Source organism: Mesocricetus auratus, unplaced genomic scaffold (assembly GCF_017639785.1).
Source record: "Mesocricetus auratus isolate SY011 unplaced genomic scaffold, BCM_Maur_2.0 Super-Scaffold_100676, whole genome shotgun sequence".
Lineage (NCBI taxonomy): Eukaryota > Metazoa > Chordata > Mammalia > Rodentia > Cricetidae > Mesocricetus > Mesocricetus auratus.
This window is the reverse complement of record NW_024429266.1, coordinates 153766080-153783632: the sequence shown is the minus strand read 5'-3', so window position 1 is coordinate 153783632 and position 17553 is coordinate 153766080. Positions and strand designations below refer to the sequence as shown.

General features: G+C 44.2%; 1 protein-coding gene across 2 annotated transcripts in view; it reads left to right on the top strand.

The window, feature by feature from the left end:
* The first annotated feature begins 554 nt into the window (after positions 1-554).
* Prickle2 (prickle planar cell polarity protein 2) overlaps positions 555-17553 on the top strand; it is a 327604-nt gene continuing 310605 nt past the window's right edge. Inside the window, exons 1-2 of one of the 2 annotated variants that reach the window (XM_013114215.3) lie at positions 555-831; positions 1396-1481. In XM_013114215.3, coding sequence (XP_012969669.2) covers positions 682-831; positions 1396-1481 — 236 coding nt within the window. In that variant the 5' untranslated portion in view covers positions 555-681. The remainder of the gene's footprint in view (positions 832-1395; positions 1482-17553) is intronic. The other variant, XM_021227814.2, reaches the window with a different exon arrangement.

The following is a 17553-nucleotide window of genomic DNA, read 5'->3' as shown; positions in this document are numbered from 1 at the left end:
GTCATTCTCTGCATAATACAATTGACAAACATTCAATGAACACTTACTATATTGCAGGTTACGTACATTTAGAGAAGCACAACCCATCTTCTCTGAGTCATCTACCAACCTTAATGAATGCTAATTAGATTTCAAGGAAAGCTGTGAGGGGTCATGAGACTATTCTATGTCGTGATCGTGGTAATGGTTGCCTGGATGTGTGAATTTGTCAAAAAGGCCAGAGCTATGTACTAAATAGGTTAACTTTTACTTCAGTGTCACTTAAATCTTATGCAAAAATCTTTCATCTTTGCATCTCCACCTGACATCTGTGAAGTGTCCCTTGCCCCTAACTTCAGGGACCAGGGTGAGCAGAAGAGCTTTTAGGGGCTGGGCCAGCCAAAGAGTTCTCCCCAGAGGGCAAGGAAGCAGTAGAAAGGAGAAAGTGGCCTCAGATGGTGCCAGAGAGGATGGGACTGGCTGGGGGAGGGCGGGGAACACGCGGAGAGGGGAGGGACCAGCCGGCGGGGAGTGAGCTGCAGAGGGAAGGGAGGAGGGGAGACGTGCTCTCCCGAACCAGCCGGGACAGCTAGGCGGAGACCGCCGGGCTGACGACCGCGCCGGCCCAGACCACCCGCCCTCCCGGTGGCTGCAGCGCGGACACATCTAACCGACAGCGCTGCGTGCGGGAAGCGCCCGGCCATGTTCAGCCGGAGCTCACGGAAAAGACTGTCCCGCCGCTCGGTGAGTGTCCTCCACCCGAGCGGGGCCGCCCGCCCGGTCCCCACCGCCGGCAGCCAGCGCCCAGGCCCAGCCCCTCTCCGCCCCGCGGCCGCGCACCTGTGGCCCCAGGTAAGCTGGCCCCGCGGGCGCGCGAGGGGCTGGGTCCCACTCCAGGCCACGCGACAGTGCCACTAGGGACCGGGACCCTAAATGTCATAGTTCGGGGGCGCCGGGGGTGAATCTTCTTCTTTGCCCCTTCCCTTAAGGAAAATGGGAACCCCAGCTCCCAGACCAGACCTGGGGCTGGCTTTTGGGCGTCCTGCTACCCTCTTCCTAGGAGCCCCAGCTTAGTCTAGGGCAGCCACCAGGTGGTCCCCGCAACTCCAGGGAACAGAAAGGTCTTGCTTTTGTTTCTTAGAAACCGGTGACCAAGGTGTCTGGGGGAGACAAAGCCCCAGCCAAGCCATTTCTTGGTGATTTTGTGCCCATGCTCTATAGGCAGCCAGCCCACCTGGGACAACACACTCTTCTCCAGGTGGGAGAATCTGGTCCCAAGTCCCCAACATCAGCAAACAGTTGAGTCCAGTCACAGAGGCAGGGTGGGAGGGGCAGGCCTCTCTGCCTAGTATACAACTGGGTCTTTGAAGGAAGCCCTGGTGGTGGACATGCCTGTGTTGTCTTTTTGTTTTGAAGTTGACCGGACTGGGTCGGATTGAGAGAGGCCAGCCATGTAACGCCTGTGGTGACCAGTGCCCTGGGTTTGCCTTGCATAAATGGAGGTAGGATGGTCTTGAATGCACAACACCGTAGGGAGGAAAATAAATACACTCCCCCCCTTTTAAGTCTATCCTGTAAGTCACATGGAAAGAATGCAAACACTGTTCCTTTAAGAGCCCAGCTACATCTGCTACAAATATTGAAGGTGGAAGCGGTGGCCAGACACCGGAGGATGCAGGAGATGCATTTTCCTGATGCCAGAGCTTTAAGTGGGAAGTGTCTAGGTAACTCAGCCCCAAACAATTCAAACCTGGAGCATGCCGGTGTTGCCAGGCACCATGGTACAGCGGGTGGAGGATTGCCTAGACTAACTGGTGTTTTCCAATTGTGCTTTCAGTTCAGCCCTTGTAACTCTGGGTCCCAACCACAAATCCACCACTGCCTGCCTGTGCTGTGTCAACCCTCTTCCCGTGGCCAGATGTTTCTTATTAATGTGCTTTGAATGTTGATTTTCAGGCAGCCTCAGCTGGCTTACAATGATTTTGTTTGGGAGTGGAGGGATCTGGGTACCCTCCCACTATATGTGATGGGTAGGGCTGTGGCTGGGAAAAGTTGGGGTGTGGGTCTACAGACTCCTCTTGGTGATGCAAAGGTGAGTCGTCTTCCCTGGCATCTTCATGAAAAGGAAAAATTGGGGACACAGTTGACTAGTGCCATTCTTGGATGAAAGCATTCTCCCCAGCACTCACAGGCTCTTTTGAAGAAGACTGTTTTGGATACAAAGGAGGAAAGTTGTCTCTGACCTCCCAACCCTGCTGCCTTTGCCCATCTCCTCTTTCCGACAACCGTGGCACATGCTGGGCACCCCATGTTAAGGAAACTCCCAGCTGCTTTCTTCAGAGATGAAGTGCTTTTGTTCCCACCTCAGATGAGTCTGGCAAGCTCTCTGCCTTTTGTTTCAGGGGCTTTCAAGCATTTAATGACTAGTGTGGCAGAGTCAGGCAGGCGACCTTATAAATAATGTGATTGAAGACACAGGCATCTGTCAATAGTGGCAGTGCTGTCCTCAAGTAGGTGTGGCACCTATGGACGGACCTGTGGGCAGGCCCTGGGGTGTCTCAGGTATGAAAGTGGGTTTCACGGGGGCAGGAATAGTGAAACCTCATTTTGTAAAATTCAGTATGAGAGACTAGCTCATGGCTTCTGTTGATCCCCTGGTAATGGAATGGAGATGACGGGCAGAGCCAGTTGGCCAATGGCTCTGTGAGGGTATATGGCTCAAACTTTGTTCTCCTCAGCCATGTAACCGCTGAACGTTCAGTCCCTAAGGGTCCATAGTTCTCCATTTCTCTACCTGTTAAGATGGAAGTGACAAGGTTGCTTATCCAGGGATGACATGAGATTTTGAAGGTGTTGTTTGTTTATTTCAGGTCCAGAGTAAATGTGCACTAATTTTGTTGTTTCCAGCTTCCTACCGAGGGCTGCTCAGGGGGAGATGTAACTCAATTTATTTGAGGATGCTGAATGACCAGGGTCACTATGACCTTCATGACCATAGCTTCTTAGAACTTGACATCATCTTAACCCAGCTGATTTTGTGATGGGAAAACAAGGGTTTTCTTTTCAGCCTATGAAGGAAAAGAGACCTTTTCATCAAACTGAGGGGTTTTCACATGGAAGCAATTTCCCCCTAGTGCCAACAAAAAGGCATCCCTTTGTGCCATGAATAGGGTTTTTATGGTGTTTCCTCCTGTCCTGGACAGGAAGCCACTTGGCTGACCTTCTTTCTGTCTGATCATTTTGGGTTTTAGTAATCTTTGTAGTCTTCCCTTAAACGGCCTTGTAACCTTCTTTTACTGGGGAGCCCTAGGTCGATGGTGGACATTGATGCCTGTGTAGGAAGAAGGGCTGGAGTGTCAGGCACTGGGAGCTTGGTTTTTGCTCTGACACGAGGAGAACACACGTCTCCTTTCCCCAGATTCCAAGTTTTATTGCTGTGACAAACTGTATGATAGAAGTAACTTAAGGAAGGAGTGGCTTTTGGGGGCCTTTTTATTTTTGTGGAAAGGACATGAGAGCAGAAGCTTGGGTCAGCCAGTCACATTGTAGCCCCAACCAGGAAGCACAGAAAGATAAATGCTGGCACGCAGGTCCACGGGATGGTGTCTCCCATATTCAGCATGGATCTTCCCTCCTCAGTGATACTTCTCTGGAAAGAGTTGCGTAGACATTCTTGGAGATATATTTCCTAGGTGACCGAGTCCAGTCAACTTGACAATGAAGATTAGCCATTACAGCAAAAAACCCTAAGACCTTCCCTTGTGACCTCAACCACTGTACTGGTCTGTGTGTACCCAGCTTGATCCTCCTCCATCTTACTGCCCACCTAAGCATCTCTTCAGAATAAGACCTAATTAAGGTATCGCCTCCCAGCCCAAAGAGCCGTGAACTCTAGGAAGGCAGCACAATGAAAACAAACTGCTTTCTTCTGGTATTGTACTCAGACCTGGGGCTTTGAAGTACACCCAAAATTTAGCTGGCGTTTGTTCGCGACTAGCCCTGTGACCTTGGACGAAAGACTTGGACTCCCTTCCCTGTCCCGCTGGAGGAACAAATACTTGAATGGCTGTCATATGCCAGGTGCTCTGGTGGTGGTGACCACTGAGCAGGAGACAATCAGGATTCTGGCCCCAATCCACAAAGAATTAAATCCTAGATAGGGCGGTTCATGCAAAGACTCAAAGGAGATGACATTTGGGTGGAGATCTAAGTGAGGAAAGGGAGGAGAATCTTGCTGATTGGAGCTGGTAAGGAAGCCAACATTCCAGCTTCTAGAAGCTTGTTAGGAATGTACAGTCTGGATCCCGTCCCTGGACCCACTAAGTCTGTGTTGAATGGAAAGAGCAAGATACCTGGCTGACTTGCATGTACATTAACATCAAGAGGCACTGAGTGAATATACATAGCAGAGTGAATGGCAAAACTGTTCTCCTCACTTTGGGTCTCGCCATGAAGCAGGGAAGGATGTCTGTAAAAGACTGTGGGTCTTGTCAAAACTATTGTATTTATTACAAGGACTTTGCTGAGTGATGGTATACTTCTATTTTTGTTGTTCCCTTTTCCTTTAGGCAGCCAATGTGGATTTTTAAAAATTTCTAATAAAAATAGGGATCATGTGGGTCATTGGGAAATAGGACCCACAATTCTTGCACTTTGTGTGGAGGAACTGGAAGTCTAAGTGGCCGCCATTCCCTACAGGTGACCTAGTGAGGAGAAAGCATCGTCTCATGGAAAGCCCTACAGCTTTCAGGCTGCAGAAAGAATGGTGCTTAGGAGGAGGATGGAAGGCAGCTTCATGGACTATGGCTGGGTACTTAGTGTAAAAGAGCTACGGAGAATCAGTTATGCTTGCATCTAGTCTTGGGGAAGGGTATGGTGATTTGCACGTAAAAGTCTGGTCTCTGCATGTATGCAGTGGATAGCAATAGCAACAGTGCCAGATCTCCATCGTGGAACACCTGCATTAACAGGACAGCCTACCTGTTAGCCTCCCATGTATAACACATCTTTTTATACAAACTTACCAACCCTTGTGAGGCAGATGTTATTATTTTATTGGTAAGAAAATCAACGCTCCCAGGTGTTACACCATTTAGCTATGGCCATTGGATCACCGAGAATCATGCTCATCCCCTGTGACTCACTTGCCTCTTGTGACTTTGTCTAAAGCAGTGGTCACAATCCAAAGGCTCAAGTCAGCCAGCAGTTACTGGGTTCTTTTTGCTGGGCTTGGCATATTAAACAAGTAATCCCCCCAAAAATATTAAATTCAGCTTTCTGGCTTTAATAGAAAAGAAAAAAATCTAACTATTTGATAGTGTCAAGTCAGCCTTCCTACTTGATACTAACTGGTGGCTGTTGGGAGGTATCCCTTTAGATGAGACTAACTCTGGCTTACCATAGTCCTCAACATTCCAGTTAGTTCTAGGACCCCTTTGAAAATCCAGGTTACCTGTCCAGTACTGGTAATCCCAAGTGACTGCTCTCATCTTTGCAAATAAGGTTTGAAAAAAAGCAATCTTTTCAAGCACTAGCCACCCTGTGGAAAATAGTGACACAACTAAGCAAGCGCTTTGCATCCCTTCTCTCGGGCCTGGCAACACTTAACATGGGTGTGACTATCCACTTCTTTTAGTGGGAGGGAAACTGAGTCTCAGGCATTTAGCAGATGAGCGTCCAAGTCTGCCTGCAGACGTCTTTCTTCTGGAGCAAGGCAGCTCAGATTTGATCTTCATATGAATTGTTCGGAGATTTTTGTTCAAACTCAGGTTCTGGTTCTCTTGGTTTAAGGTGTGACCCAAGAGTCTGCCCTCCTGAGAAGTTCTAAAATGCTATTTGTCTGCTCCAGAGTCTATACTGTGAACTGAAAATTTAGGCCGTGACTTGCAAACTCTGACCTCTTGGCCAAATCTAAGCCTTGAGCCTTTTGTATGGTTATGAATCAAAACTGGATTTTACAATTTTAAAGAGCGGGGGGGGGGATTAAGAGGATAATAATCAACACTTTGGGGAAATAATCTGAAATACAAATTTCCATACATTTATGTATGAAATTTCTGAACAAAGCCTAGCTCATCTGTTGAAATTTCATATTTTTTATTGTTTTGTGACAGCAATGGGGTTGAGTCTTTGAGGATGACACCATAGCCCACATAGCCCTAACTATTTGGTATCTGACACCTTACAGAAAATAGGGACTGATCTCTAGTCCAGATTACTGTTTAGAGTGCATGCATACTTAGTTTTGAAACAAGGAATCTGAGAATCTTTGGAGTCATGGCCATAAAGAAACCTTTCCCTCCAAGTTAGATGAGAAGAGAGGTAAAATAAAAACATCCAGAGAAGCAGGTCATAGACCACAGCTCTTTCTAAAGGGCTGTGGACAGGGTTTGCAAGGTTGGATCAATGACCCTCCAGGGGTTTCTGAGCCCCTTGTAATCTCTTTAACATTGCAACTTTATGTATACATGCAGGTTCAATTTGAGCAGGAAAAGGTAGACTTGTACAGCCTCCTGGGGTCCCATTTTCATGAGCAGCTGACGGGGGCAGCCCACAGCAGGACTGGCTTGGCGAGGCCATTATAATTATGTAGAACAGTTAGTCTCTGGATGAGGGAGGCTTTTCCAGGCACATGCTTTGGCTGGACCATGGTTGCTCCAGAGGCATTGGGGGGGAGGGGGCTGCCATGCCTGTGCCTTGAAAAGCATCCTTTCTTAGTTGCCTTGGCGACTCTTGGCTGCTAAGTACAGTTGTAATTTGGGGTGATGCTGGCCTGGTTTCCCTTAGTGGATTGTGATTTGGCTACAGAATAGTTTTCCACCTATTGTGCTGTCTCAGTCAATGAGTTTGCCAAGGAAAGGGAGTGTGTGTCTATGTATGAGAGAGGTGGAGAGAGAGGGGGAGAGGGAAAGATGGAAGGATGGAAGGAGGGAGGGAGAGAAGGAGAGAGGAAGAGGGAAGAAGGCTGGCTTAGACACTTATGCCTGGGATCATCTTCTAGACAGGACTAAGAAAGTTGCTGGCTGTATGATTTGCATTTGATAAAATACATGATAAAATTTCAGTCTTTTAATAAGGGTTTCTTGTGAAAAGAAATCCAGCCTGTTTCAATATATTTGGCATCTCTTATTTGGAAATAGATATTGGTGTTATGAAAGGGATTAAAACCTCTCTTACACAAGTGTACACATGTGCGCCAGACCTCAGAGGAAGAAAACTGCAGCTGTGGAACAAAGCCTGCTACCTGTTTTGTGCCTACTAGCAAAGATGGTTTTCATTGTATTTTTAAATCATTTAAAAATCAAGAGCAAACAAACATTTTGTGGCACATGAAATTATATGAAAATTTTATTTAGAAGCTTGTAAATAAAGTTTATTGGCAGCCAGCCCCACCCATTCTTTTGGTGACATCGGAGGCTGATAGTGAGTTACATCAAGACAGGCCTTATGTCCTGCAGAATTGAAAGTGCTTACCTCCTGGACTTGTTCAGGACCCATTTCTCAATGGCTAAGCTAGAGATATTTATTAATTATGGTTTAGTATCTATTTCTCATATTCATTCATGTCATTTTTATTGACCTCTATATGGGAAATATACATTCTTCATATTGTCATTTTAGCACTTGCTTTTTCACACTTAGAAATAATCTGTGACTATTTTCCACATTAGTCTACATAGGGCATACAGAGCTAATACATTTCTTGTCTTTCAACATCCATTGTATATAGAGCCTTTGGGGCCCCAGATTTCACGATCATGTTGTTTGTTTCCACTGTCTCTTATTGAATACTCACACACCATCACTGTTCCCATGCCCGTGTTTGTCCAGTTCTACAGTTCTGTCACATAGCTGCAACTGCTAGGTCAGAGGATATGGACGTGAAAAAATTTTAAGAACACTTGTCAACTTGTCCTGCCAATTCCCATTCTAACTCTTGTAAAAACCCAAGAGTGTCTGTATGCTCGCTGGGCTGTGATGCTGAGACATCTCAGCTTATAAAGCAACCTGATAATTAATCCTTGCCTAATTGCCCCAAGTGACAGTTGTGTCTGATGAACGGTGAGAAAACACAGGGCATCAGTGTCAGTCATCTACTTTCCACAATGTATTTTAATTTGTCTTTAATCCAGCATGTGGTACCCACATTCATTTGAGCAGCTCCACTCACCCCCACGTCTCTGTGGTTTACATCGGCAGGAAGGAGGAGAACCGAACATACTTGGTATTTTATTGTCTTTTGGTTTGAGAGGTTGAGAGGTTAGCCTTAAACCTTGCCATGAGTGAGTACCTCCGAGGGATTTCCCTGTGCAGAGAGGGAACATTGCCTACTGGGAATCACTCCCACATCCCTCAGCTTCCTGAGATCCAAGGTTTGCTCCCTACCTGCATATGGGACAGTAAGGGTACAGTCTTTGGGGCAAATGCGTGCTTCCAGCCACTGTCTTAACTGCTTCCTGGAGGCTCCTAAAGACTTATCTGGGAGCATAAAAGCGGAGTGGCTAAAGGGACACCATCTAACACTGGTTGTTTGAATGCTGTCGTTATGTGTGTGCATGTGTGGAGGCCAGGCCTCACACTCAGATGTCATTCCTCAGGAGTCATCGCTTTATTTTTTGAGGCAATCCGCCTCTCACTGGGACCTGGGGCTTCCTGATTTTATTGGGCTGAGTGTGAATCCCAGAGGACCCCCCCCCAGAGCAGACTACAGATGTGTGTGCTGCCACAGCCACCTTTTTACTTGGGTTATGTGGATGTCACTCAGGCTTTCTGCTTTTGCAGCAAGCACTTCCCAGCCCTAAAAATTTAGCTTGGTTCTGTTTCTGAGGCTACATGGCACTGAGCAAGTGATGCAATCTTTCAGAGCCCAGTAACACTTTGCAAAGTCCAAGAAGAAGGTAATTTTCAAACTTGGCCTCTAGAGCTTCTTGTGAGCATCCTGTCTCATCGGCTGCACTATGAAAACTCAGGTTTGTGATGAGAACTACATTGTGGAATACACAGTCTGTTTCTCCCTAGCCTGCTTAATAATAGTCACTACGTCTGTGGCTCTCCTGCCTTGCTAAGTGCATCCATTTACGTGAGCACTAGTCCTTAATCCAAAGATCCCTGTTATATGGCATGAAAAAGAAGAACATTTATTCAGTATCTGAGCCTGAGATCTTGTCCTGGAACAACTTAAAGCAAGATCTGTATTTATATCTTGTTAGAATTATACAGGATTTAAATCTTGAATTGGTTGACATTTGATAATGGGGGCAAACATACAATTTTTTTGCTTTCTTGGGGTAGCTGAAAATATATGCCAACTCTTGTCTTAAAGTTCTTTCCTTTTAGATGGCTCATGTGTGTCCAGTGGGCACAGTCACTATCCTTTCCCATGTTCTCACACTTGCTTATTCACACTGATAGCTAGTCTTAGTACACAGCTGATTTTGCAGCTACAGATTTGAAAGAAACCATGACTATGGATGGCTAGAAGGATGCTAGGGATGTTAATTCACTGCTTGGCAGGGACAGTCATGCAAAAGACATGTAGGCAACAAAATTCTCTATGCCTGGGAGATGCTGTGGGGTAGAACTAATGCTATGGAGACCTTATGTGTGCCTGGTGTCTTACATGCATCACTCCATGTCATACTTCAAACAGCTCTCTAAGATGTGCCTTTGACCTTCCACTTTAAAAGCATAAGGAAACAGGGAGGTGATGAAACCAGAGAGCAAAGTCTAGTCTACACTGACAGCAAGTCACAGGCCTTTGGAGCTCAAGATACCAAGTTGTTCAACCAAGATGTGTTCAGTTACAATGTTTTGATATTCAGTATCAATATGAAACTGTAGTGTGGCATAACTAGTCTTCTGCTTTCAATATCTTGGGGATGGAATCTGCTTTGTGTCTGCAAATGAACACAGTATCTCAAGAATTCTGTGTTAGCTGCTGTGTGTGAGACTGGGTCTGTTCATGTGAAACTCCTATCAAACTGGAGGGGGTGGTGGTTGCTTCAAAGGGTTTCTGAAGGATGCTTCATAGATTCCCAGCTCTGTAGAAGGGGAATTGTAGCTTGACCAGATATACGAGTATTAAAGTATTAAAGGTTGTTAATAGCTTAGGGTTTAATTGGGCAAACTGGAGAGTCTGAAGAGGGAGAGTTTTTAGGAAGATCATCATGAGGGCCTACGGAGAGGATCAGCAAATAAAGGACTTGCCATACAAATACAAAGATCCTAGAAACCATATAAAAGTTGGAGATAGTAGCTAGGACCTGTAATCCTAGCACGCCGACGGTGAGATAAGAGATAGAGACAGAATTTCTGGCCCAGATTCCACAGCTGTGAGCAACAAGAGACCCTGCCCCAAACCAGGTGGAAGAAGAGACCAGCATCACAGTTTGTCCTTATGTGTGGCATATGTGGATTCCTACTCACACATGAACATACACATATATGCACTACTGAAACCATACACATAAAAGTCAAGAAAGGCCATGATCATCTACAGGTTTCCCGAGGGAATTCCCCACCAGTTTGAAGCTAGCATAACAATGTGTCATGTGACCAACTCTCAGTCTTTGGACTTGGGCTTTTGAATGTGTGTCCTGACACTTTGGAGATCTGGGTGTCTCAGTGGCAAAACAAATGCAATCACATGGTGGGCAGTGAAAGGCTTTAATGTGGGAATTATGAGAGTTTTATATTTATTAAAGCATGAGGTGATAACAGAATTGGCTTGCCCAGGCTTAGGTACTGACTCATTATGTGCGCATATAACATGGGAATGCATGCTCCAACTTCAAGTGCTAAGGATTAGCCTCAGGGGAACTTATTAAAAGAATTCCAGTGTTTTTTTCTTTTTCAATGGCTCCATAACATTGTCTCAATGACATAATTTTCAAAGCCTTTTGCTTTATAATCAGGCACCCAGGATTTTCTTCCTCATTTGTGTTTTTGATGACTTGGCTTTTGAAACTCACCCAGCAACTTGTTGAGTTGTTTACAAATCTCTATGCCTGGCTCCTTTTAGTCTCTATGAATCCCAAGATTAGAGGCAGTAGATGAACTGGAGAATGCCCGTGGCCTGCTTTCTCTTGGACTTGGACAAATAGTAGTCCTAGACAAGGACACAGTGACTTTTCTTGAATTTAGAGGTGGATGAACAAAATAGATGTGTCCTGGAATTTGGGGTTACTGTTACAGTTTAACTGTGAAAACATTCCCCATGGGCTCATGTGTTTAAATGAGTCTAGCTAAGGTGCTATTTGGGGAAGTAGATCCCTGCAATGTAGGGTCTAGGCATTGGCCTTGAGAAACCTCAGCCCCGTTTTTTTGGTCCTGTCTTAATCTTTCAAAATGTGATCAAGCACCACCACAAGTATTCACTGTCACAGACAGAACAGACACTTTCCTACATGATAGACAGACCCCTCTAAACTAAGCAAAGCAAACTCCTCTCTTTAAATTGATTCTGTGGGATAGTTTGTCACAATGACAAGAAAAGTAACTAATGTGGTATTAATTAATTTTTATATTTTATTTATTTATTACATATACAGTGTTCTACCTACATGCCGGAAGAGGGCACCAGGTTGAATTGTAGATGGTTGTGAGCTACCATGTGGTTGCCGGGAATTGAACTCAGGACCCCTGGAAGAGCAGCCAGTGCTCTTAACCTCTGAGCCATCTCTCCAGCCCTTAATTAATTTTTAATGTAGTAGATAATAGCATTTTAAGGTAGAGTCATCTCATATTTTAACTATGGCTGCATTGCTGGATAGTGTATAGTCTTATCACATTAGTGTACAGTTTGCTGAAGATTCAGATTGATTTATGAATAAAAAAGAATGAGTATAACTCCATTATCTAGAAATGTGTGCTCCTAGAAGTGATTTTCTTCTAGTCTGTTTCTTTTGTGTATAGTTTCACATATTTGTAAGACTTCCCTAAAGCCACTAAAACACAGTCCTAATGGACTGCATGAAATCAACATAAACTCTCAAATCTTCTGAACTTAGAGAAGTCCAGAATCAGGGTATTAGCAGAGTGTGTTCTCCCTGGAGACTGTGGTAAATCTGGCCTGTGTCTCTCCCAGCTTTTGGTGTCCCCCAATTACCCTTAGTGTTCTTGACATGTGGATTCACCTCTCCATTATCACACGGCTTTCTTCCTGACTGATGTGTCCTCTAAGGATTTATCTTTGGATTGAGAACCGCCTTTATCCAGAATGATCTCATCTCAATTCTTTATTACATCTGCAAAGACCATACTTTTTAGAGTAAAGGCTCCCTGTCCAGTTCATGCTGATAGGTACATCAGCATGTATTGGGACCTCTGTATTGATGCCAATACAATGGTCATGGAAAAAAATCATGTGACTCACTTAGTTTTTACACAAAATTTTAATAAACCATTTAAGTAAATTTAGGAGTATAATTGCCTAAAGGCAATAAAAGTGATAAAACAATTTTCAGCATTGTTGACTCATTTTATGTTATTTTACTTTTCTCTCATGTATTACATTATGACAACTTCATTTTCCCTTCCCTTTACTCCTCTCAGTCCCTCCCCCTGCCTTCCCTCTCTCCCAAGATCAGTTTTTCCTCTGTTTCCCTTTTAAAAAGAGCCAACCTCCAAGGGATATTCACCTAACATGGCCTAATAAGTTACAGTAAGACTAGGCACAAACCTGGACTGGATGAGGCAACCTATCAGGAGGGAAAGGGTCCCAAGTGCAGGCAAAAGAGTAAGAGAGACACCCCCACTCTCACTGTTGGAGTTCCATAAGAACTTCAGGCTACACATCATAAGGTATATTCGGAGGAGCTAGGTAAGACCCATACAGGCAACCTGATTGTTTCCCCAGTCTCTATGAGTCCTGCTTTGTTGATTCTGTAGGCTGTGTTCTCATAATGTCTTCACCCCCTCTGGCTCCTACAATCCTTCCTGTCATTTGCAGGGTTCCCCTGGCTTCACCTAATGTTTAGTTGTGAGCCTGTATCTGCTCCCATCAGTTGCTGGATGATTGCCCTCTAATGACAATTGGGCTAGGCACTAATCTATGAGTATAGCAGAATATCATTAGGAATCATTTCATTGACTTTTTTGTTTGTTTTGACAGATGTGTTTGGTTCTATCCTAGGTCTCTGGGCTGTCCTGCCTATGGTTCCTGGCCATCTAGGCAGAGTCAGGCATGGGCTCCCTCTCATGATGTGGGCCTCAAGTTGGATCAATTATTGGTTGGCCACTCCCACAAGTTCTGCACCACCATTACCCCAGCACATGTTGCAGGCAGGACATTGTAGGCTGAAGGTTTTGTGTCTGGGTTAATGTCCTAGTCCCACTTCTAGGAGCCTTGCCTGGTTATAGTAGATGGCTCTGTTATTCCATTACCAGGAGATTTCAGTGGCTCCCTTCTTAAGTATCCTGTCCAATCAATATACTTTTTTTTAATTATTGGTCTTTTAAATTTTTTAAAATTATTTGTCTTTTGCCTTCTTGTATGTATGTGTACCACATATGTGCCTAATGTCATTGTAGTGGTTTGAAAGAAAATAGCCCCCAAAGGGAGTGACACTATTAGGAGGTGTGGCCTTATTAGAGGAAGTGTGTCACTGTGAAGGCAGACTTTGAGGTCTCATATATGCTCAAGCTACACCCAGTGAGATAGTTCACTCCCTGTTGCCTGTACAAGATGTAGAACTCTCAGCTACCTCTCTAGCATAATGTTTGCCTGTGGGCCACCATGTCCTACTATGATGATAATGGACTGAACCTCTGACACTGTAAGCCACCCAATTAAATGTTTTACTTTATAAGGGTTGCTGTGGTCACAGTGTCTCTTCACAGTAATAGGAACCATAAATAAGAAAGCTATGGAACCAGACAATAGTGTTGGAGCCCCTGGAGCTAAGAACAATTATGAGCCACCATGTGGATGCTGTGTACCAAACCTGGGTCCTCTGTAATAGTAATCAGTGTTCTTAACTGCAGAGCTATCTCTCCTGCCTCTAGTAACGACTTTCTAACTGTGTCATTTGTAAAATCATGTGGCTGCATATAATATCTGGACCTTGACTTTGGGGTGATTTTGTGAGGGAACCCACTTGACCTTTTAAAGGCACAATTGAGGACTTGCAGCAGGAAAGGATTATTGAAACTGAAATCAGTGGAATCATCGCAGGAACCCTGCGATGGAATTTAGAGTTCATATTGATGAGGTCTGAATCATTTGACTTTCCCCCACCCCAGGTCACCCTACAGAGTCCATCCATCTTCTTTTAATTTTTTTGAGCCTTGCCAGGAAAATGCATAGGAAATGAACTAGTAGTATGCAGAGAGTTATTTGTAGAAAGAGTATTTGACCTTTTGGCCTTTTAATTAAGATCATATAATGGTGTCACATTCAAAGGAGAGGAAATAGTCTGTCTTAGACAAGGAAATTTTTACTAATCCTAGAAATGAATACCATCCTACAGATCCTGCAGGAGACAGATGAGTTGCCACAAACTCCACTTCGTAAAGAGAATAGGGAGATTAATGCTCCTTCCTTCCCAGTTGTCCCATTTTTAACCCTGCAAAGGGATCTAGAGTTACTAGAGTAACTTATCTAAAGTAAAATGAAATCAAACAGTGGTTTTTTCTTTGTTGTGATCATTATCTTATAGCTATCCTTAATTGAACATTTACAATATGCCAGGAGCACTATAGGAAGCACATTCCTTGGAGCCTCTTATATAGTGCTAATACCTATTTTTTTTATTTGTGACAGAGTCTCCCTTGTAGCTTAGCCAGACCTTGAACTCAAAGTCTTCCCAGTAGCTTCCCAAGTGCTTGAAACCACTTACAAGGCAAATACTTTTGTCATTGTTCCCCGCAGAAATTAAAGCACTGCAGTTCTTGACCACTGGGCAAGTTGATACTAACATTGAAATCATACATCTTTGGGCTCTGATTGAAGTCTGAACCCTTAACCTGTATGCTCTGTATGCTCTTCTCAGACTCTGGAGAGAGCTGGTATAGACTTATTTTTTAGAATATCCTGGGGGCTGTTCATCAACCTCATGGTGTCCATTTATTTGGTTTTACTTGGGACTTAGAATTGGAAAGTTCTAAGGAGCTGGTGATCTGGGAATGTGGTTGGAAACTTGTAGGTCTCAGATGTAACCCAGCCTTCCAGGATTTAATAGCCATGCCAAGAACACCAGAAGAACATAGAATACACATGCATGGCTTAAATAATTTAAACATCAGTTTAGTCCAGCTGCTCAATACCTTGGCCTTTTTTCCATAGACTTCAACAGCCTGTTAAAGGAATTGGGGGGTGGTGGCAATGAGACTAAACTAGAAGGAGTCATTCCCTCCCTCCCTCCCTCCCTCCCTTCCTCCCTCTTTCCCTCCCTCCCTGCTTCCTTCCCCCTTTTCCCTTTCCTCACCTTGGACAGGGTCTCCCTGTGTAGCCCATCTGGCTCCTGAGTGCCAGGATAACAGACATGTACCACACCTGGCCCTGAGTTTTCTTGAGCTGGAATTTATTCCCACCATCTTTCCTATCGCTTAGAATTTATGGAGTTTTACACAGTGGTCTGTAGGATCATGAGTCAGATGCAGACTTGAACAAACCAAGGCATAGTATTTCTGTGAAAAATGATCAAACATGAATGAGACAGTTTACTGCAGTGGTTCTCAACCTGTGACTCAAGGACCCTTTGGGGGTTGAACGGCCCTTTCACTGGAGTGGCCTAAGACCATTGAAAAACACACTAATATCACAATTAATAACTGTAGCAAAATTACAGCTATGAAGTAGCAACAAAGATAATTGTATGGTTGGGGGTCACCACACATGAGGAACTGTATTACAGGGTCACAGCATTAGGAAGTCTGAGAACCACTGGTCTATTGAGTAGTAAAATGAACATCCTTAGAAATCAAAATATTATGGACCTAGACAGGAGCAGAGAGAGCCCTGTGACAGAGCAGAACAACTTGAAAACTAGATCCAAGCCACTGGGGACCATCAAAGTTGGGTGGTTTTCAAAGCAGTGGCAAGTTGATTCAATTGATTTGATTAGTGTTACTAGGAAAAACACCCAGCTTTCCTTCTGGCTTGGCATAAAAAGAGATGAGTCTAAAGCTTTAAAAAAGCCACCCTTTTTATTGGGGTCAACTCTTACAAGCTTGGAATAACAGGCATATCTAAACGTACCCATTTTATTTTCCTTCTTTCCCTCCCTACCCTGGAGCCACACAGACAAGGCAATAGGTACCTTCTGGCCTTGGGCATTTGCACATACTGGCACTGCCTGGGTGTGTTTCTGTGTCTTGATTTCTCTCTTACTCACTGGGCTAGTCTGCTTGTTCCTTCTCTACAATGGTTTTCCCAACCCATGTAAAATAAACCTCCAGACCCTTAGTCCCCCTTTTTCTTTCATGTTTTCATAGCATGTGCCCCACCTGAAATTTTATGTTAGTGAATTATGTGCTTTTTGTTTGTCCCCAGGAATAGTTTAGCTTGTGTAAGCATGCCAGTGTCAGACGGTTATTTTACTGCTTGTTTCTTTTGTTTAGTCCCTGCCACCTGGAAAAATTCACTTCAGATGCAGTGCCTGGCTGAATAAACAGGTGGATGGCATGAAACTCAGAAGTCATAAAGGAAGATGGGTTATTTTGACATTAATAATTAAAAACTTTTTAAAGGCAGAAGAAAATTTGAACGAATTATCTGATCACCTGTAATATGCAGAAAGTCTTTTTTAATGAAAAAATATTTCTTGCTAATGACAGAAATAAGCATGAAACAACTCGTTTTGAAATTGGGCAAGGGTCTCACTGGGTGGATATGTGAGAAAACCTTATTTGTTATCTCAGTGGGAATGTGACCATTTGTCTTGTCTCTGTTAATTTGCAAATCTAATACAAGAATGATTATGTCAGTGTTCCTGTCTCATGGTGAACTCTGTGTTCAGTGACCTCTACCATCTCTTTCTGTAGAAATTGTTAAAATAGTATACATCAAATAACGTGTTTGGGGTTAAGCTTGACTCATTATATCAAGATTTTAAAACCTCTTCTGGTACTAAAGGGTTTGGAATTGCCTGTAAGTGTAACAAGACTGGTTAATTATGATTTTGTGATCTAAGGGATGGTAAGAAAGTAATGATAGAACTATGTTTCCAGTCCTCAAAACATCATCTTTGCATTTAGAGACCCACAGATTTGGGTTTGTGTGTGTGTGTGTGTGTGTGTGTGTGTGTGTGTCTGTCTGTCTGTCTGTTTGTCTGTCCCGTCCCCTCCCCCCCATCATGCACTGGCATTTAGTAGGCTGAGACCAAGCATAGTAAGCATCATGGAGTCAATGAGAAAGCACCATCACAATGGAGGTGGTCCTGTTTCAAATGATGAAGGCTGGGACAGAGTTGGAAGAAGCAGATGCCCATGGAAGAATACAAGTCACCTGTGCTTCTGAGGCTAGCAAACCTGATGACTTCTCTGGGCCATGGTCTTCTGCATCTATACCTAGGAAGAGATTATAGAATCAGCAAGGGTGCTGTCATCATGGACACTCCTTCAGAAGTCTCTCTC